The sequence below is a fragment of the Mus caroli genome, chromosome 8, assembly GCF_900094665.2.
Source record: "Mus caroli chromosome 8, CAROLI_EIJ_v1.1, whole genome shotgun sequence".
NCBI classification, from domain to species: domain Eukaryota; kingdom Metazoa; phylum Chordata; class Mammalia; order Rodentia; family Muridae; genus Mus; species Mus caroli.
This window is the reverse complement of record NC_034577.1, coordinates 115,733,674-115,754,949: the sequence shown is the minus strand read 5'-3', so window position 1 is coordinate 115,754,949 and position 21,276 is coordinate 115,733,674. Positions and strand designations below refer to the sequence as shown.

At 46.2% G+C, this 21,276-nt stretch overlaps 1 protein-coding gene across 3 annotated transcripts in view; it reads right to left on the bottom strand.

Annotated features, from left to right (window-relative positions):
* Capn9 (calpain 9) overlaps positions 1–21,276 on the bottom strand; it is a 38,574-nt gene that overhangs the window by 12,081 nt on the left and 5,217 nt on the right. Inside the window, exons 2-11 of one of the 3 annotated variants that reach the window (XM_021169331.1) lie at positions 18,049–18,118; positions 15,216–15,334; positions 12,267–12,400; positions 9,457–9,625; positions 8,316–8,399; positions 6,644–6,729; positions 3,524–3,601; positions 3,137–3,297; positions 1,932–2,089; positions 1,591–1,799 (exon numbers count right to left, since the gene is read on the bottom strand). In XM_021169331.1, the coding sequence (XP_021024990.1) occupies positions 1,591–1,799; positions 1,932–2,089; positions 3,137–3,297; positions 3,524–3,601; positions 6,644–6,729; positions 8,316–8,399; positions 9,457–9,625; positions 12,267–12,400; positions 15,216–15,334; positions 18,049–18,118 (1,268 nt within the window). The remainder of the gene's footprint in view (positions 1–1,590; positions 1,800–1,931; positions 2,090–3,136; positions 3,298–3,523; positions 3,602–6,643; positions 6,730–8,315; positions 8,400–9,456; positions 9,626–12,266; positions 12,401–15,215; positions 15,335–18,048; positions 18,119–21,276) is intronic. The other 2 variants (XM_021169333.2, XM_021169334.2) reach the window with 2 other exon arrangements.

Genomic DNA, 21,276 nt, shown 5'->3' with positions numbered 1-21,276 from the left:
GTTGCAAGATATTTGACTACACTGTGAACCCCAAGACTGCATTATTTATTGGAAAAAAATTGTTTCTAGTTGTGGGATGGCTCAGCCCTAGCGTACACCTTTAATGCAAGAGCTTTCTGGTTTTTTTGTTTGTTTTTTTGGTTTTTTTTTTGTTTTTTCTTTGTAAACAGGATTAAATAAAGTTAACCATAGGTCAAGAGGTGGAGCCAGTGACCAGTTGACCAGGAATACAGAAAAAAAGCCATAGAGAGTAAGGGGAAGTCGGGAGGACGAACAGAGAGAAGCACAGGAAGTAGAAGGAGGGACATTCAGTTTGAAGGGTTTTTGAGACAATATGGAGGAGAGCCTTGCTTTCCCTTCTGGGACACTGGCTAAGGAGGAAGGTTGGCTGGGTGCTCTCTCTGCCTCTCTGAGCTAGCATCTGCCTCCCAAGTCTTTATTAGTAAAATCAAACACTTGCGATTTTGTTGAGAACAACAGTTGGTGTCACCTGGCTCTGTTTTGTACTGCCCACTTGCAGGATAAGGTCATCTTGGGATTAGCTAGGTGTTCTGTGAGAATGGATGCTGAGGAATCCACGCATGATGTGTATCAGCATCCAGGGGAAAGCGGGAGGAATGTTCAGACTTCATTGCTTCTGTTGATGGTGCCTGCACTCAGAACCCCAACCACTCAACAGAACCTGCTTCACAACCGGGGCCCCCTCATTACCCACCGCCAGTCCCGTTCTGCCTCACTACACAGAAGGTAAACTGGAGTGGATAACCTCTTGACAGATCTGTGCGTGGTCTCTTCTTGGGCTGTATCTGGAATTCTCTAGCTCAATGGCTCTCAACCTTCCTAATGCTGTAACCTTTTAATATATTTTCTCAGGTTCTGGTGACCCCCAACCATAAAATTATTTTCATTGCTTCTTTATAACTGTAATTTTGCTACTGTTATGATCTATGTTTCCTGGTGATCTTAGGTGACCCCTGTGAAAGGGTCACTCATGACCCTTAGGGTGCATGACCCACAGGTTGAGAACCCCTGCTCTGGCTGGCTTTCCTTACATTAAAAAGTGAATCCTTATACCATGAACCATTTCCCCTGTGCCATATCCAAGGTCGCTGACAGCAGTGGGAAATGTTTGCAACAGGAGGATTTCATTTAAAAAGACTTAAAAACAAAACAAAACAAAACACTCCATGGTGTGAGGCGGCAGTGCGAAATGGTTGACACTCATCAGGGAGCTGAAAGGTAGTGTGATTTGGAAAACTTCCAATGGTCACCTCCTCGCCATGTGAGTAAACATGCCCAGAGTCCCTGTATGAGCCCCTGACTCTAGAAGCTTCTTAAGAGTCAGGTCTGAGAAATGAAGGGCTATATCCAAGAGGCCCAGTGAGCAGGACTCCTGGAGCAGATGGGTCATCACTGGTGTGCTCTGAAGAGAAGGGCTCTGAAGATTTTGGGGAAGCAAGTCTCTCTTCCCATTCCACTTCCTGAGCAGGTGATGGGAGGAGAGGATGGGGTTCTAGCTCTGCTAGACTCCCCAATGGCCCCAGTGTGACCCAGTGGGTACCGTGCGCACTGAGGAAGATGGGCTCTCACCGAGTCACAGCTCTCTTCTCAGAGAAGATTCTCAGGCAGAAGTCGGCCTCCTGATGCGGCTCAAAGGTGCTGGGGATGAGGATATAGTCTCCCGGGGGCAGCTGGAATCGCTCTGAGACTTCTCTCAAGTTGATGAACGTCTTGCTTCGGGCCAGGGAGGCATGGTACTTGAAAAAGTCCCTACTCAGGTGTCCGTCCTTGTCTGGGCACTGCAAGGGAAAGCAGGGGTCGTCAGGGAGATGTGACTCTGTTCTTCACACTCAGTTGGACAAATGACTATCGATCATGACACAGGGAACTCAAAGCCACTGCAAGGATGCTGAGGGCAGCAGGTCCCCTACCTGGTAAATGGCGTAGCCAATGGTCAGCATGTTGGCGCCAAACCTCTTGAGCCTCCTGCGGTCTTTCTGCATCAAGGCTGCTAGGAAAGTGCAGCCCTCCTGGCCCTCGTCCCTCTCGGTCAGGGACAGCTTTATCTGCGGGTTGGTCCAGAAGGTGTCTGCCATTTGAAAGGGGGTGGATTACTATCATGTCCTTAAAAATACCAAATCAGAGCTCAGATGGCAAAGTGCTTGCTGTGCAGGCACATGAGTTCGATTCCCCAGAATCTACCTCCAAACCCCACAACCGACAAAACAAAAAGTTCAGCAAGACGGCTCAGCCGAGAAAGGCATTTTCTGTCAAGGCTGATGACCTGGGACCTATAAGGTAAAGGCAGAAAGCGCACTCCCAGCAGCTGTCCCCTAACCTCCACTGGTGCATGGTGGAATGCACACACACACACACACACACACACACACACACACACACACTAAACTGGGTAAATGGAAACACAAGGTGTTGCGGCATGCATTTAGTGCTGGCTCGATCGAGGGCCAGTCAGCCTAGCCTACTTAGCAGGCTCCTGGCCAGCGAGAGCCCCGGTCTCAAAAACAAGGTGGGTGACATTTGAGGAATGGCAGCCAAAGTTTTTGTTTGTCTCTAGATTCATATGAACACAGGGAAAAAAATGACAAAATCAAAATAAAATGTATGAGCACAGCTATTTAACACCAACACAAAGAAAAATGTTACAAGAGCCAAACTTTTTAGGACACACACACTGCCCCTGGTACCTACATGGGTTGCTTCTAATCCTGAAAAGGTGATCTCTTCCCTCCCCTTTCCCATCAGCCCTCTCATTCTACTTCCTTTATCCTGAGCAACCCTCCAAGATCCTGCCTCACACCCCTTCCAACTTTTCAGTCATCACCCATGCAGCCTTCATAGGCTCCCATGCCTGCCGCACCTCTCTGAGGTGCTGTTAAGCAACAGATCCTCTTTCCCACTCACCTGGTGTGACTTGTCATTCACCTTATGTATGTCACCTGAACCTTACAACAGAGCAGTTCCCAGGCATCTCATGCCAGCTTCCTGCCTAAGGCTCAGCTGTTGTTTCCCTGTTCATCCCAACTTTGCTGTCCAGCTCCACACACACTGCCCCTTGCATGTCCCCAGACAGATTGAATATGAGAATAGGAGAGAGAAGGACAGAGAGGCCACCTACCCAGGAAGTTGCGACAGCCACCAGCAGTGGAGCCACGGACCCAGCTTCCTTGGTGGATGGTCACCTCCCACCTGTGGAGGGCGCTGTCCTCCAGGGCATCAGGTGTGAGGTTGCAGATCTCCACTTTGTCAAAATGGATCTTGAAGTCTTTGAATGCCATCCTGGGACAGAGGGGAGGGTGGGTATGCTTCAGTGTCATGGTGTTGGCACTAGACAACCATCTAACCCCCTTCGTGGGGAGGAGAGCCAGGGGTCCCTCCCAGGAGGAGGGAGACAGGGAGGAAGAGAAAGAAAGAGGGAAGGGGACGAGGAAGGAAAGGGAAAAAGGATGGTGGGTGTTGCCCCATGCACCCCAATTTCAAACAAAAATGGAAAGGATGGCACTACCAAAACTCCCCGTCATCAAGGGCAGTGTGGCCCAGGCGCTTCTGCTCCTCCAGGTCCACAGAGCGCCACTCAGGAGAGCTGAAAGCAAAGAGCCACAGTTCAAACTGGGTGCTCTACCTCCCCAAAGCCACACCAACTAGATATGCATGGTGTGGGGTTCACACCCTCTTTAGCGAGGTTCACAAGACCCAAGGGACATGAGACCAGCTCACCACTGGCTCCAGCAAGACAGTGGCTAGGAAGTGTACTTCCAAGTGCTGTCTCTTCATAGTTCATTATGGGACAATCACAGGGAACTGAACACAGTAGTAGCTCAGCTGGAGGTCACAGTTCATGAGTGTCCCTAACTCACAGCCTGCTGGTGGCCTGGAGCAGGTCAAGGTCCTTCTGGTTTTGAAATTGACACTTGAGTAGTGATTCTAATGTTTGTGGTAGCCACTTGAAATACCAAATGCCCTGTTTATGTGACCAGAAGCTCAGGGAGGGTCTGTTGTGGGTGAGTCCAAATTCAGGTCCCAACCTGAAGGCTCAAGTAGGCCTAGAACTTGCTCTCAGGAAGAGCTATCTAGGAGAACTGCTGACACCCTCAAAGGATCAAACTTGGCATTCCAGTTGTGTGTTGTGGTCCTTGCTGCCTTCTGACCCAACAGTCTTCTAGGTAGGTTCTAGAAGCCCCAGGGGATGCTAAATCCACGAGGACAGATCCTATTCATATTTTCTTATATATTCACAGATAGTGAAGTTTAGTTTGTAGATATACAGAAAGAGTTTAGCAGAAATGCCTACTGAAGTGGGACAATTAGAGCAACAGTGTGACAAAATTTATATGAATGTGATATCTATTATCTATTTACTCTCCAACTATGACCTATCACCCATATCCTCCATCTATATCATTTTATGATATATATCCATGCATCTACCCACCCATCCATATACTTACATATCCATCAAGTACATATCCATTAATCTATCATCTATCTATCTACCCATCCACTAATCCATCATCTATCTACCCATCCATTAATCCATCATCTTTCTACAATCCATTAATCCAGCTTCCATCTATCCATCCATTAATCTATCATCCATCTACCCATCCATTAATCCAGCATCTATCTACCCATTTTTTTACTAATCCCTCATCTACACACCCATCCTTCAAACATCATCTGTCCGTTCATCCATTAACTCATCCACCTGTTGCCTATCTATCCATTCATCAGCCTATCATTTTCCATCTATCCATCCATCCATTATCTAGCTATGCATTCGTGTGCTCAACCATTCATTCATCATCTGAACACTCGATTCAGTTCATCACCCACCAGCTTATCCGTTGTCTAGGCATCCATACACAATTGTATCCACCCATCCATTTATTATCTATCATCTATGAATTCATCTTTCCATCATCTGTGCATTTATCCATCTGTCATCCATCCATTGTCTAGCCATCAATGTATCCATCACCATTTCTTCCATCACCTATCCATTGATTCATTCAACATATATTGACCCCTCTATTATTTACCATTCATATATGTATCTATGTATCTATCTATGCATCTATCTATGTATCATCTATGTATCTACGTATGTATATATATGTGTGTATGTATGTATGTGTATGTATGTATGTATGTATCTATGTGTGTGTGTGTATGTACCTATCAGTTATCAATCTACATCTATCATCTATTGCTCTAATTATCCTGCAGATCTTAGAAAACCCAACATACAATGTTTTTCTTTCTTAAGTAAGTTGAACACTTTTATGTTTTCACCCAAGGGATGTATTTTCTGGTTTCTCTGACCTGAGTGGCCAGTGTCACTCTTCTTACATGTGGGGTTGTCACTAAGTGGAATAAGTTTACTTAAACACACAGACTGCAATAGTCTATAATGCAATGGTATATACAGTGTAGGATTTACCACACCACAAAGAATGATGTGACAGTTAACATTTATTTCTAGAATGTCCCACATGATACTATATTTTCAGACCTTAGGCAACCCTAGTCAACAGAAACTATGGATGGTGAAGTTTCAGGTAAAGGGGGTTTCTGTCATTTAAAACTCTTTGTTTTTGTGGTGGTGCTGTGATTGTGTGGCAGGTCTGTTTTGTGTTCACCTGGGCAGTGCTCATGGATTCCAAGGAGGACCCGGCAGGACAGAACTGAGGGACTCAGTTGGCTCTCTGAACCATTTAATTCTAAATGGGTCACACCTGGTAACTGGACAGAGTGGCTAAACCATGTCTTTGATGGGTAGCACCGGACACCAGTTCTGGTCTCAATGTCAGTCTTATTACTTCAGGTTTTCTTTGCCTCAGTTCTTCCCATTTCCACTGGCAGAGGGAAGCCAACCTTCCTTTCCCTTGCTGTCCTGGTCAGCGTCCTTCCCAGCCATTCCCCTTGAAATCTGAGCAGAACAGGACAAAGCAGCAGGACAAGAATGTTGCAGGGGTGTGAAGAGGTCACAGCTTCTCAATTCCCAGTCACCTGGATCACTGGGCACAGCCTGGAAAGCTGGCCTTGCCATATTAACAGAGCCTAGTAAAGGACCTACTTCCTATTCTACCTCTTTGTTGGACTGTGGGCTTCAGCCAGTGGTCAATGGCCAACAGAGAACCTAAGAGTGACCTGTTAGGTAGTGTTTCAGGGATTCCTGGCCTCAAAATACACATGTACACACACACACACACACATGCATGCACCCACATGTGCATGCACATGCACACATGAACACACACACATACCCTAACACACACATGTGCACACAGGTGTGCACACACACGTACACACACACACGTACATACACACACACACATACACACAGTTGGTTATAACTGGAGCCATATTCCTTCTTGTTACCCCAGTAACAATAACACATTCATTATCAATGTGATCATGTGACAGGGAAAGAGCTATCCCAGGGAAAGAGTTGTTTATAGGTTGACATAGGCGTTCTAAGTGAGGACTGAAGGGGAGAAGGAGGACACAGAAGCAGCGCATGAAGTTTTGGGAAAGGCCAGTCTCCCACAGGTCAGCATAGGGCAGCCTGACTATGCACACCTGGGGACTGGCCACAGAGCAGGAACGGAGCAGAGCCACTAACCTGTCACTCCATGGCCCGTTCCACTCCACCTGGCCCCAAGGGTTACGGACTCTGATGAGCTTGATTCTCTGGCCATGGAAGTTTACCTCAAAGGAAAAAGTATCAAATACACATGGTGTGAGGAGCAGGAAGCCTTTAGTCATCCATGAGACCCAGAGGTCCATCTCTATGTAGAGCTGTTGTTACCTAGGCTCTTGAGGAAACCACAGTGAAGATGTCTACACACACTCATGTCCTCTTTCATGCCCACTTCTTGCTTTTCTGAGACAGGGCTCACTATATACTATATAAACCTTCACCTGCAAGGTCAAGGGAAGATTCTTAATCTTGGTGTGGGTAAGTCTAAGCCAGAAGGAGACAGATCAGCCATTTCAGGGAGTGGGTAGGGAAGGGAGCCTCTGAGACAGGTTTTAGAGGTTACAAAGTATCAGGTAGCCAGAGTCAGCCATTCCTGAGGACTGGGTAGGGAAGGAGCTTCTGAGAAAGGTTTTAGAGGTTACAAGGTATCAACTGGCCAGAGATCTTAGCTCTCAGTCTACTGTCACAGGCTAAATCAGAGTTGAACTGAGACATGAGAGAACAAGGCAAATGGGCTGGAGGTGTGGCTCAGTCAGTAGCTGCTTGCTTAGCATGCAAGAAGCCCCGAGTTTGATGCCCAGAATTGCATAAACCAGGTGTGGTGGCACACATCTGTTGTTTCATATTTTCATCACTTGGGTGGCAGAATCAGGGGATCTAAAGTTCAAGGTCAGGCTAGACTATATAACAAATTCAAGGTCAGTCTTGACTTTATTATAAATTCAAGGCCAGCCTTGAGTATATAACAAGTTTGAGGCCAGCCTAGGGTACATGAGAGTCTATCTCTAAAACAAAACAAAACAAAACAAAACAAAACAAAACAAAACAAAACAAATCAAGTCTTAGAGTTAGAAGCTCACAGCTCTGTAATCATACAAGCCAACTCCATATGAAATCTCACATGCAGAAACAAGCAAGCACCTTATCCATACACAGAATACAGAAGCAAGTGGACCAGGGTGAGGAGATGTTGCTGGGTTGGGAATAGCGGAGGATCTGGCCTCAGACTGACCTGCCCACTCAAGTGAGCAGGTGTCTCAGCATGTGTGATGGGAAGAGACATAGGAACAATCTCAATACATTCATATAATAATTGCACATATATGTGCATATCTATATAATGAATACATACATATGTGCCCATATATATATAATTTATGTGTTTATATGTATATAAAATGAGTATGAATATGCATATATATATTACAAACAAAATTGTATGTGTGAATATGTATAACTTATATACATGTGTACACATAACGTGAACAAACATATTGTTATGCATATATAGCAAATATACATATATAATAAATATATATATTAATTTCTTCTTGTAATGGCTGTGTTTCTCTGCAAAACCCTGGCTGTATATGACTGCTATAGGATTGAGAAACAATTAACTTATAAACACAAAATCTGCAATCCCCCTAAGGTAAGTTTGGTGCATGCATGGGCCTCCTCCCTGGCTCCTGTCTGCTGTTTCTTGTCACAGACCACCTGTGTTAGGTGTGATGTCCTCTGCTGCACAACACATCTAAAGACTGGGTTGTCCTGTTCCCCCACCTCCATCCCCTGCAGTAGGCCCTGCCCGTACCTGGTCGAGTCCCGTCACGGTGTAGGCATGGCCCTTAATGAGACCAAGAGATGTTCGAGCTTCAGATTCTGAGGCATTCAGGGTCTAGAACAAAGGAAGACCAGAGTCAGGTCCATCATCTGTGCCAGCCTCCCTCTGTGTCAGGCCCAGCCTCAGCCCCGTGCCTACCTCAGCACATTCTAGCCCTCAGTTCCTCAAGGGCAGCCATGTATGTAGGCCTTAGAAATTGGAAGTACAGGACTCCCTAATAGGTTCATCAATGATTCACAGCCAAGCTAATCTCTTTCCTGGGGGGGACCCCCACAACTACAATGACTCTACTTTTCTGACCCCAAACAGAAACCAGCCACCCTAGTGATAGTTTAGTGAATGACACCCACAGTCACACAGGGAAGAGTCCTCCCCTGGTAACATGTGATTTGGTCATGAATATGAACCTGCAGGAGAAGTAAATAATTCATTCATAAAAAAAAATTATATCTTCGTAGTTAATCCAAGAAGAAAGGGGAAACTTGAATAGGTTTCAAAATCAGAAGATATGAAATTTTATCTCTCTATGTAGTCCGTGCGTAGAGGGATTAGAAAAATCCTGTTAGCTTTCTTTCGGGTGGGTTTTCCAGAGCAGAAATAAAAGGAACACATTTCAGTGGAGCCCACTGGTGGATTCCCTTCAGTGGAGTAAATCCTGCCTGGCAGCACTGGTGTTGAGGGCAGCCAAGGTCCTGGATGGTGTGGTACTGTGGAAGCAGCCCAGGGCATGATGGGAGAGACAGACAGCTCTACCTCTAGGCGCCATGGGGTGTTCCACTTGGCAGCAGGTGTATTTGCAATTACATTGCAATGCAACAAGCATTAATAAAGAGCTTGCATTTGCTTGTGTGTTTGAGACAGCCTCACGTATCCCAGCCTGTCCTGACATGCAATGCAAGATGACTCTGAGCTTAGGACTCTCTTGCCTCTATCTCCTGAGTTCTGGGAGTAACAGGTATATTTTACTAGCCTGGTTTATACAGTGCTCGGGCTGCCTGTGTGCTAGGTGAGTGTTCTACCCACTTGTGTTTTAATTAAAGATGGCCACCTTCCAGATACTCATGCCCCCTCTGGGTTGCTCTTTCTGTCTATGGGCCAGCCAGCCACTTACATCTATGGAGCATCCTAGCAAGGAACCACGCTTCAAAGCCTTCTCCAGAATCTCAAAGAAATCCTCTGGTGCCTCTCGGATTTGGAAGTGCTCAGCCACACCCCCAGTGAAGTCTTCCATGGCTTCAATGGCACTGCCTCCCTTCAGTGCCTCATAACTCCCGTTAAGCCTACAAAGATGCAAGAGCAGATTGGCTGAGGGAGGGGAGGGACAGGATGAGGTGGAAGGTATGCTAAGCTCACAGAGCACCAGCCAGACTCAGGGAGGAGAGGCAGTGGGGCAAGCCCTGGTACTGGCAAGATAGTGACCGAGGCTGACACCTCGAGGGGATGGTAGTTGGAGCCAGTCCTGCCATCTTCCTCACAAACATGGTTTTTGTTTGTTTGTTTTTTAATGTTTGAATGAATGCTCAGTTGTTTATTCGTTCTCCTGATTCAGTCTCTGAAGTACTGAGATTGCTTTTTTAGTGTTGTTATGGTGATCTCTCTGACTCAGAGCTGGGGTTATAGGCATTGATCACAACACCCAGTTTTATCTTGATTTGTGGTGTGTGTGAATGTATATGCTTGGGTGTGAGCCAGACTCTCACTCCACAGACCAGGATGGCCTCAAACTCATAGCAATCCTTCTGTCTCAGAATCTCCAGTTCTAGGATTGTGGGAGTAAGTTATCAAGCCCAAAGGGGGAAAAAAATCAAGACACAATATTGCTATATAGCCCAGGCTAGCCTGAAACTCTATATGCAGACCAGACTGAGCTCAGACTTGTGGTGATCCTCCTGCCTCAGCTTCCCCAGGGCTGCAGTTATAGGTATTCATCAACATGTCCAGCTTTCTCTTGGTGTGTGTGTGGTGTGCATATGTGTGTGTGAATTTATGTGATAGGTGTAGTGTATATTCACATTTGTGTATGGATGCATGTGTCTATGTGCACACATAGAAGCCAGAGGAGGACACTGAGTGTCCTGGTCTATGACTCTCTTCCTTAATCTGAGACAGTCTTTCACTGAACCTGGAGCAAGGCTGGAAGCTAGAAAACCCCAGAGATACCCCTGTCTCGACTCCCCACTGCACTGGGGTTATAGGCATTCATGACCAAGCCTAGCCCTTTGCATTTGTGTGCATATCCTATGCACACACACACACACACACACACACACACACACACACACATACACACACATCTGTTACTGCTCTGGTGAGATCATCATAAGTCCACCCTGAACTCCAGCACCATCCATTAGCATATGTAGAGGCCCTTCTATCCTGGTGGGAAACATTACCCTCCAACAGCTAGCAGCTGGCTTCCCTTCCTGCCTTCCATCTTACCAACTGCTCAGTCACTGTGTGGACCACTGCATCAGAATACCCTGCCTGAACCCTATAGGATGTGCCCTTATCTACCAGAGTACATGTGTTTCTAGGGTGACCAAGACACCCACTGTCTTCCCAACTCAATCAAGTTTCATCTTGTACATTTGTGATGTGATTGGACCTGAGTATTACTAGCAGGCTGGAACTGGAGGACTGGGGGGAGTTGGGGCCATTTGACTAAGGATTAGAAATGAATGCGCTGGGGCTGGAGAGATGGCTCAGTGGTTAAGAACACAGACTGCTCTTCCAAAGGTCCCGAGTTCAAATCCCAGCAACCACATGGTGGCTCACAACCATCTGTAATGGGGATCCGATGCCCTCCTTTGGTGTGTCTGAAGACAGTGACAGCAACAGTGCACTCACATACATGAAATAAATAAATATTTTTTTTAAAAAGAAACAAATGTGCTAACTCTTCTTCTTTTTTTAAGATTTATTTATTTATTATATGTAAGTACACTGTAGCTGTCTTCAGACACTCCAGAAGAGGGAGTCAGATCTCCTTACAGATGGTTGTGAGCCACCATGTGGTTGCTGGGATTTGAACTCAGGACCTTTAGAAGAGCAGTTGGGTGCTCTTACCCACTGAGCCATCTCACCAGCCCGTGCTAACTCTTCTTATGTGAAGCTCCTGAACTGGTTCAACCACAGAGACAGGAAGTGGATGGTGCCAAGAGGGAGCTGGAAAGAGAGGGATGGGACACCAGTGTCTATCAGGGACTAGGTTTTAGTTTTGCAAGGCAGCCACTTCTGAGGGTGGGTGCTGTGGTTGGTCACATGCCAGATAAGTGTGTTGTTAATGCCATTATAAAACTATGCCCTCAAAATGTTACAGTGGTAAATTTTATGTCATGAATGTTTCATAACATTTTGTTGTTGTTGTTGTTGTTTTTGAGACAGAGTTTCTCTGTATAGTCCTGGCTATCCTGGAACTTACTTTGTAGACCAGGCTGGCCTCGAACTCAGAAATCCGCCTGCCTCTCGAGTGCTGGGATTAAAGGCGTGTGCCACCACGCCCGGCTCATAACATTTTTAAAAGGAAGGAAATGAGCACTTGGGGCCAGCTGATGTCTTTCTATTCATGTGGCTTAAAGCCACGCACCTAAGCTGTGGCAAATCCCGGTATGAGACCTGAAGGACCCTTGTGCCATGTGGGCATAGCCAAGGGCCCACCTTCCTCCTAGCATCTTTCCTGCCAGCATTGTGAAGGTCCGATCAGTTTCTTGGGGAGACAGGAAACATGGCCACCATGTTTGAAGCTGGAAATGTCTAGGCCATCTCATGAGAATGTCCTAGTGGTCCAAGTCCCCGACAGGTAGCAACCATTCTTCCCTACCGATTGCATCCCAGTCTCTCCACCAAACATCCCCGTGAGGGGATGAGTCCAGGCTTCTAGGAGCAGGAGGAGGGACCCCGCCCCGCCCCACCCCCACTCACTTGGCATAGGCTTTCTCCAGCAGTGCGCTCCAGAACTCATTGTGATCAGCAGAGTGGAGGAAGACCAGGCGGTCCTTGAAGGTGGGCAGGCGGTCATCAATCACCACGTCCAGCCACTCACTGTGCTGCCAGAACTAGTGGCCAGGGCAAGACATGGTGACAAGGGTGAGTCACACTGAGGTGTGGGCCCAGCAGCAAATGCTTACTCCATGGTTCTTTTCCCTGAGCAAACTGCCCTTGTGCTCCAAGGAAAATCTCATCTGGTGCCACATCAGGGCTGCATGGATGTCACAACAAGGCCATCTGGGCGTCTCAACAGGGTAACCCAGGTGTCACGGCAGGGTCACCTGGGCTTTGTGCACTCAGTCATATACTGGGCCTTCACCCAGCATGGAAATCAGTTTCAGGAGTGTGTCACCATGTAGGTGGGTAAAGGAAAAGTCACAGTAGACACCCCTGTGCTCTGAGCTAATGCATTTTCTCCACAAGACACCAGGTTAGGTTGGCAGGTGTGGAGGGTAGATATGGGCTTAGCTTTGATCATACCCAGCCCGGTCTCCATTCACACCTCCACCCAGCTTTGGCCTTTCACTAGCCCACATTTTCCAGCCCACATAGGTGGAGCCCCAACGCGCATGTGTTTGGATTTGGTTTTCCTGTGTGTTATGATCATAGAGGTGAGGGGCATATGGGTAATGCACCCGAGAGTCTGTTTGGGTGTTTGCATGTGTGAACATGTGCGGGGGGGGGGCGTGAGCACCTATATATATGCATGTAGTTAATGAACCTGAATATGTATGTTCATGTACATGCATGAGGTATGTGTTCATGTACATGCATGAGGTATGTGTTCATGTGCATGCACATGTATGTACATGCACATGTGAGTGTGTACACTTAAACATGTATCATGTGGGTGTCCTAGTTAGTTAGCATCAGCTGTCAGCCTGACAAAGCTTGGAGTCATGTAAGGGCAGCTTCATAGAGAAATTGCTCAGACCAGGTGGCCTGTGGCCATGTCTGAGGGATTGTCTCGACTGTGGTTGATGGGGGAGAGCTCTGTTTGCTGTGGATGGCACCAGCTTCAGCAGAGTCCTGGACTATATAAGAAAGCTAGTGTGAACCAGTAAGCAAACAGTAAGCAGTCTTCCATGGTTTCTGCTTGAGTTCCTTCCTCAACTTCCCCTCAGTGATGAATTATGAATTATTCATAAGAAATATGAGTTCCTTATGAATTAAGGACCACCTTATGAAACTGTCAGCCAAATAAACCCTTTCCTTCCCTAAGCTACTTTCCATCCAAGTGTTTTATCACAGAGACAGAAAGAAGGACACTAGAACAGTAGGAGAGTTCATCTGTGAATGTGTGTGTGTGGACAGAATGTGTGTATGCGAATATGTGGTGAGTACACACACATATATATACTATACATATAATACACATACACACATATATACTATACATACACTACGCATACTATATATACTCATATACATACACACATTCATGCTCTGTACATATACTACACATAGTACACACATATACATACGTACACATACATATACTATACATACACATACTATGCACACATGCAAATACTATACACATACACCTACATATGCTATATATACACTACAATATACACATACTATACACATATACATATACTATACACATACACTCACATATATATATATATACTAAACATATACACATACTATACTATACAATACACCTACATATACATATAATATATATACTACACATTTACAAATACTATATACATATACCTACATATACTATATATACTACACATATACACATACTACACACATATACCTACACCTACATATACTAATACATATACTACACATATACACATATTATACATATATACCTAAATATACATATACTATACATATACTACACATATACATACTATACACACATACACATAGTATATACATCTACATGTATTACACACATATATACTACACACATACATACATATACGGTACATATACTATACATACTGTATACATACACACATAGACATACTATACATACTCATATATTCATAGACACATACATATACTATAAATATATTACACATGCTATATACACACATACACACATACTATACATATACTATACACATACTACACATACACATACTATGTATACATATACACACATACACATACTAGACACACACATACACATACTATATATACATACACACATATACATACAAATATACATATACTATACATACACATATGCATATGCATACACATACACATAGACATACATATGCTTATATGTGTGTGCATATATGTGGCCTAGCACATTTATGTGAATGTGCTGTGTGTGAGTCCATAGGTGTGATAATGTAAGAATGTGCATTGTGTACATGCATAGAAGCATGTGTGCACTTGCATAGGCATGAGAATACATGTGTGTTTATGAGTATAGGTATGTGTATATCACATATGAACATGTATTTGACATTGTGCTCATCTGTGTACTAAGTGTGTATTTATGTAGGTGGAGAGAGATAGGCAAAGGAAGCAAGATCACAGCAGGGACAAGTGTCACTGTGCAGCTCAGTCATACAAGCTCATGGCTGGTTTTCTATGGCGTGTTTCTCAGTTCTATGTTTGATTGCTCCATCCTGCACTTCCTCAGTAAGGGAGCTATTCCACTTATGAGAAGAGCTCTGGCTCCCCAGGGAAGCAGCCATGGTTCCCTGAGGATACCATATGCTTTCCTCTCCTATTGCTTGCTGCCTCTGGAAGTACTCCAGGAAGATACCCACATGGTGTGGCACCATGGCTCATATACCCTGTCATGTGGCTTTCAGGATTGTTAACAGCACAATGCTGTACACAGTATCTCCTGGGCCACTTCCCACCGCAAACAAACACAAGGACTCAGGTTTCCCTTACCTGGAAATGAAATATCCCAGCATAGCCAGAACCAAATCCTTGGTCCTGGGGAACCACCCTGGCCAGTGCTTTCTGATTGAGGGTTAGGGAGGCAATGGCCGCCAGGAGCCAGCAGTCTCCTGCAGAGCGAAGGTCACATAAGTATCACACTGATTCCCAGAAGTCAAGAAAAAGCAATACCAGAGACCTCTCTGTGATAGAGTGATAGTAAATACCTCTGTCCCCTCTGCCTATTCAGCCTGCTCTTCTGCCTGCTCTCTATATGGCTGCCTCCTGGGTATTGTGGCAATATTGGCTGACTGGTTTCAGACACAGGGATCCACTGCCTCTCATCTTCATAAGGTCTCAGAGGACCAGGAATATGTGATGTGTCATAGTAGTTCTGTGGCAGTGGGTAGAAAGAGGGTCTTGGAAACAACCCAGTGGTGCCTGTTGCAATTCTGGGCGACTGCCTCTCTAGACCAGGCTTGTTTCAGCTATGAGCAGCAGCTGCCCCAAGGAAACCCCTTTGCTTTACTCTCCTTCTTCTTTTCCTTCTTCCTTCCTGCTTCCTTCTTCCCTTCCTCCCTCCCTCCCTTCATTCTTTCCCCTGGATTTTTATGACAGGGTCTCATTCAATAGACCAGCTGGCCTGGACCTTAGCTGCCTGTAGCTTAGAGTGGCCTTGGACTAGTAACAGACTCTCTATCTGCCCATCACCCACCCATCCATCATTCATCTATCACCCATCCATCCGTGTATCTTTGTACAATATCTGCCCATCTATCACTCATTCATCTGCCTATCCATCTGTACTGGCTGTTTTTTTGTGTCAACTTGACACAGGCTGGAGTTAGCACAGAGAAAGGAGCCTCCCTTGAGGGAGTGCCTTCATGAGATCCAGCTGTAAGGCATTTTCTCAATTAGTGATCAAGGGTGGGAGGGCCCAGCCCATTGTGGGTGGTGTCATCCTTGGGCTGGTAGTCTTGGGTTCTATAAGAAAACAAGTTGAGAAAGCCAGGGGAAGCAAGCCAGTAAGGAATATCCCTCCATGGCCTCTGCATCAGCTCCTGCTTCCTGACCTGCTTGAGTTCCAGTCCTGACTTCCTTTAGTGATGAACAGCAGTATGGAAGTGTAAGCTGAATAAACCCTTTCCTCCCCAACTTGCTTCTTGGTCATGATGTTTTTTGTGCAGGAATAGAAACCCTAACTAAGACAGTCATCACTAATCTACCCATGCATCATCCACCCATCCACATTCTTTTATCCATCCATCGGCCATCCACATACCACTTATGTGTCAATTGTACTATCTACCACTTGTAAACCATATATCATATCTGTTCATTTAGGATGATCCACTGACTTTTTATGGTCTATCTATTGATCTATCTTTTTATTATCTATCTGTATTATCAATCATATATCTATTATTTACCATCAATCATCATTTATCATCTAATTATCTATTTATTATACATGATCTGTCTTTTATAATCTCTCTCTCTATATTTTGTCTTCAATTTACCTGTCTTCTATCATCTATATATTATCTATCTATTGACTATTCTGTCTTCAATATATCATCTGCATGTCTTCTTTTCTCTCTTCCTCCCTCCCTTCTTTTCCTTTTCCTTTTCCTTTTCCTTTTCCTTTTCCTTTTCCTTTTCCTTTTCCTTTTCCTTTTCCTTTTCCTTTTCCTTTTCCTTTTNCTTTTCCTTTTCCTTTTCCTTTTCCTTTTCCTTTTCCTTTTCCTTTTCCTTTTCCTTTTCCTTTTCCTTTTCCTTTTCCTTTCCTTTCCTTTCCTTTCCTTTCCTTTCCTTCTCAATCTAGTTAACTGTCAGCAGTTTTGGAAGCTGGCTTTGGGATTCTATGTGAAGACAGCTCAGGTTCTCATTGAGATTCCAGATGATCTGTTCTAGTCACAGTGATTAGCCTGGGCTCTGGGTAGCTCAGTCTACACAATATACTTCCTTCTTTAGCACATCCCACAACGCATTTGTCTTTTGCAGAGTCAGTAAGAGTAAGATTTGCCCAGGTTTTTTTTTTTAATTAAAATTTGTTCATATTATTTATATGAGGACACTGTTGCTGTCTTCAGACACACAAGAGGGCATTGGATTCCATTATAGATGGTTGTGAGCCACCATGTGGTTGCTGGGAAGTGAACTTAGGTCCTCTGGAAGAATAGTCAGTGCTCTTAACAGCTGAGCATCTCTCCAGCCCCAAACTTTGCCTAGTTTTACTCTAATTCCTGATGCTGCTGTGAGGTCCACCAGGGTTCCTGTAGGAGAACATGTGAGCATGGAAACTCCTGGGGCGTGCTGGCAGGAGGCATGGACTCTGAGGCCAACAAGGTTTTGCAATCTGACTGTCGATCTGTCACTCGTGACCTTGGACACACTGCTTGCTTCCCTTGCCTCGGTCCCTCATATACAACTTTGGGAAGGTGGCTGGAAAAAGGAGCAGAAGTGTGTAATCTTAGAGAGGACATGGCAGGGAACAGGCTCACAGTGTAGGTGTCACTGAGCTATAAAACCATGAGCCACCATTGGGGAGCCAAAGGGTCAGGAGCCTCTAAATTAGTGTTGCTTTTAGGGGAGGCTCAGCTCTCTGGGAACTTCTAGATAGGCCCAGAGCCCAAACACAATGTTAGCAGAAAACGAGGATTGCCCCGGGGTAGAGAAGCCTCTCTACTCCATGCAGGGAAGGCACCTGCATACTAGGGAGGGAGAGGGCCAGGGTAGCCTTGTTCTACCCAGCCCTGTGTCCTGACCCTCAGGGGCCTGTGTGGCTCTGGCTCTGGGGGCATTCAGGTATGACCCATGGGCATCCCCTCTCCTCTCTACTTACCCAGCTCCCCTTGGCAAATGTCGGTCCTGGTGGCCCCTCCAAGAATGAATTCTGGGTTTTCCACAATTTCCTGGAAGATTGAGAGCATCTTAAGGGAAGGCCCAAAGCAGCCACAGCCCTGCCCAAGGGAGACAGGCAGCCCCACCCTCAGGGAGCCAGAGTCTCATGCACTTGATCTCTCCTGCAGCAGGCCAGGAGGAGGCAAGAGCTGCCAGGGGTTTATGCTCTGAGTTTCCTGGGCTCAGCTTAGTCCGTCCATAGCTCAGCCCAGGGGAGAGCCCGACCCTACTACGTTCCTCTATAGAAACTCACACCATAGCTAATAAGAAAGTGGGATGTCAGTCAAGTATAAAGTCAGGCACAGGCAGGTTCCAGTCAGCCCTTTACCATGAGAACTGCCAGCTTTGGGTCTTCAAGCGCTTCACCACGTAAGGAGCATGTGATCCGGCACCTCAGGCAGGATCAACATGTCCTGCCCGGCTGCTCTCTTTTTCCCAGTAGATCTTCTATATCCTTATCACATCTAGAGATCTTCACATCACTCAGGATCTTACCCACATGTACTATGTACACTTTATTACACATTACCCCATTATTGGGTAGTTTATGTAATAGTCTATAATTTGTGTGTATCACTGTAACCATGTAGAAACTTAAAAAGTAAAAGCAATTATGTAAAACATGTGGGTTTTGGGAGACAGGGTCTCACTAGGTAGCTTTAGCTGTCCTGGAACTTGCTATGTGAATCTGGCTGGCCTCAAACTCATAGGATCTTCCCACCTCTGCCACCCACATGCCAGAATTAAGGGCATGCCCTACCACCTCTCTGAAATGTGTATATGTAGTGGGTTGGCCTGATGCTGATTGTATTCTAATGCTAATATTGGGCCCCAAAGCTGCCTGCCCAAGAAACAAGAAGAGAGTCTGCACTGAGGCCACATGACCCTGTCCCCAAGTTATTTTGATTGGTAAATAAAGATGCCAACAGCCAATAGTTGGGCAGAAGAGACATAGGTAGGGTTTAGGGTTAGAGGGTTTGTGGTCAGAGAGGAGCCATGAGGAGGAAGAGTGCAGGAGGAGGAAGAAGCCGCCATAGGTTAGGAGTCAAGAGAACATGGTCCTGAGGGCTGGCCAATGGCACTAAGAGCAGCCCAGATGAAACATAGCAAGTAATAACTTGGGGTTATCGATAGGAAAGTAGACTCTAATAGTATAGAGGGTAGATATCTGCCCAGCTCTTGGGTTGTTTAAGGTTTATTGTAAATATAAAGGTTGTGTGTGTCTTTCACCCAGGAACTTAAATAGCAAAGGCGGGGTAGAAACTTCAGGTTGGGATTAAATACTTTCAACACTATGTGTATACAAGAAAGGCTTTTAAACTCTGTAAGAATGAGGTCACGTGACATGAAGCAGGCGAGTAGTCACCTGCTACTCCGCACCAGTGCAGCAAGGTTCCAAGGACCCCTGACTTGGTAGAGGTAATAAAGAGTTCCAGTGTGAGCTTCTCTGATCAACCATGTCTACCTGTCTGTCCGCCTGTGCTGAGGTTGGAATCCAGGTTTCAGACATGCTAAGCAAGAACCCCACCACTGGTCGACAACCCCGGTTTTATTTTACTTCTCATTTTGAGACAGGTCTCACTATGTTGTCCAGCCGGCCTTGCACTCCCGAGTAACCCAGGCCAGCCTTGAACTTGGGATCCTTCTGTTGGAGCCTGCTGGTAGCTCTGATTATCTCACTGGCACCACCTACCCGAGGCTGCTGCCCTCAGGCGGGGCCACATCACAGGGGCTTGCTATCCATCATCACCTATCCATCCTGCTTGTTCTACCCCTCCCTGTGAGACCCAGCCCTTGCAATTTAGGAACACTGTTTCTGGGCAGTGGGCACTGGAGGATTTGGGCTAACCTTGGAATAAGTCTGCTGCCACATTCAGTGTGCCTCAGCTAATGATTCCTTTCTCTTCCTTTTCCAATCTCAAATCCCCTCTCTCTTTCTCCCTCTTCCTCCTTCCATTCTCTCTCTCTCTCTCTCCCTCCCCCTTTCCCTCTCCCTCTCCCTCTCTCCCTCTCCCTCTCTCAAGATTTTTGAGACAGGGCCTCACTCACTATGCAGCCTAGCCTGGCCTCGAACTTGTGATTCTCCTACTCCTGCTCTCTTCTGCCTTTCTGGGTGTCAGGCTCTGTCCCTGGCACTTTAGCCCAGCACAAGTGAGAGAGAGGAAGTCCACGTGGTCTCTGAGAGAGATAGAGACCATCAGTCAGCTGTCAGGGCAGGGCTGGAGAGCACTGTGTAAGATGCAGGACCAGAAACCTCATCTTGGGCCTAGGGGAAGCTAAAGTGAACAGAAACCTAAGCCTGTGCAGGGGGGATCCCCGTGGAAGTCAAGGAACGGAAAGAGCCTAGTCAGAGGCCTAGAAGGACAGACAGACAGAGGGACTCTAACTGGATCAGGGTGACATCAGAGGGGAAGCAGAATTGGGAAAGCTGGACAGAGGAATGGCCAGGGCAGGGACAGAAAGTCCTGGGAATCTCTAACTTAACACGGGGTAGCTTCCGCTGCAAATTCCCCTCACAGCCTGAGTCGTCTGCTTCCTCTCTGGGCATTGATCCCAGGAGCATGATGGGAGTGGGGAGTCTATAAGGCCAAGGGCATCTTAGACAGGGCTGAACTGAAGGCTGGCAGCCTCCCATGAGACCCCCAGGATGTGGCAGTGTTGGTGGTGAGGTGAGGAGTGCAGCCTCCCAGGTCAGGGCTGTGTATCTTTATTTGTTTCTAAAGTGTTCATGTGACCTTAGCGGGAGGGTTCAGGGACAGCCTGTGCTGTTGACTGTGCCAGAAGCCCAGGCCTGGCAGAAGGAGAACTCAGGAGGCTAGCTTCTCCCAGAGACACCCCTCCCATCCCCCAAAAACCCTTTACACACACACACACACACACACACACACACACACACAAGCACTGCACAACTTCTTGTACCTCCCTCAGCCCCAGAAGCCTCAGAGTCTAATCATTAACTGACCCCACCCACCATGATCAGGGCTGACAGTGAGGCAGCAGAACAGGGTGGCTATGTTGTCCTCTCTATTCAGTAAGGCACAGTGCCATCTTTATCTGCTGTCCTCTCCTGAGCAGAAGTCAGCTATGTCCCTCCCACCCTGCCCCACACTAGGCTTCTTTCTCCTCCTGCACCCCACCCCCACCCCATCTCCTCCACTCAGTGGTTCCT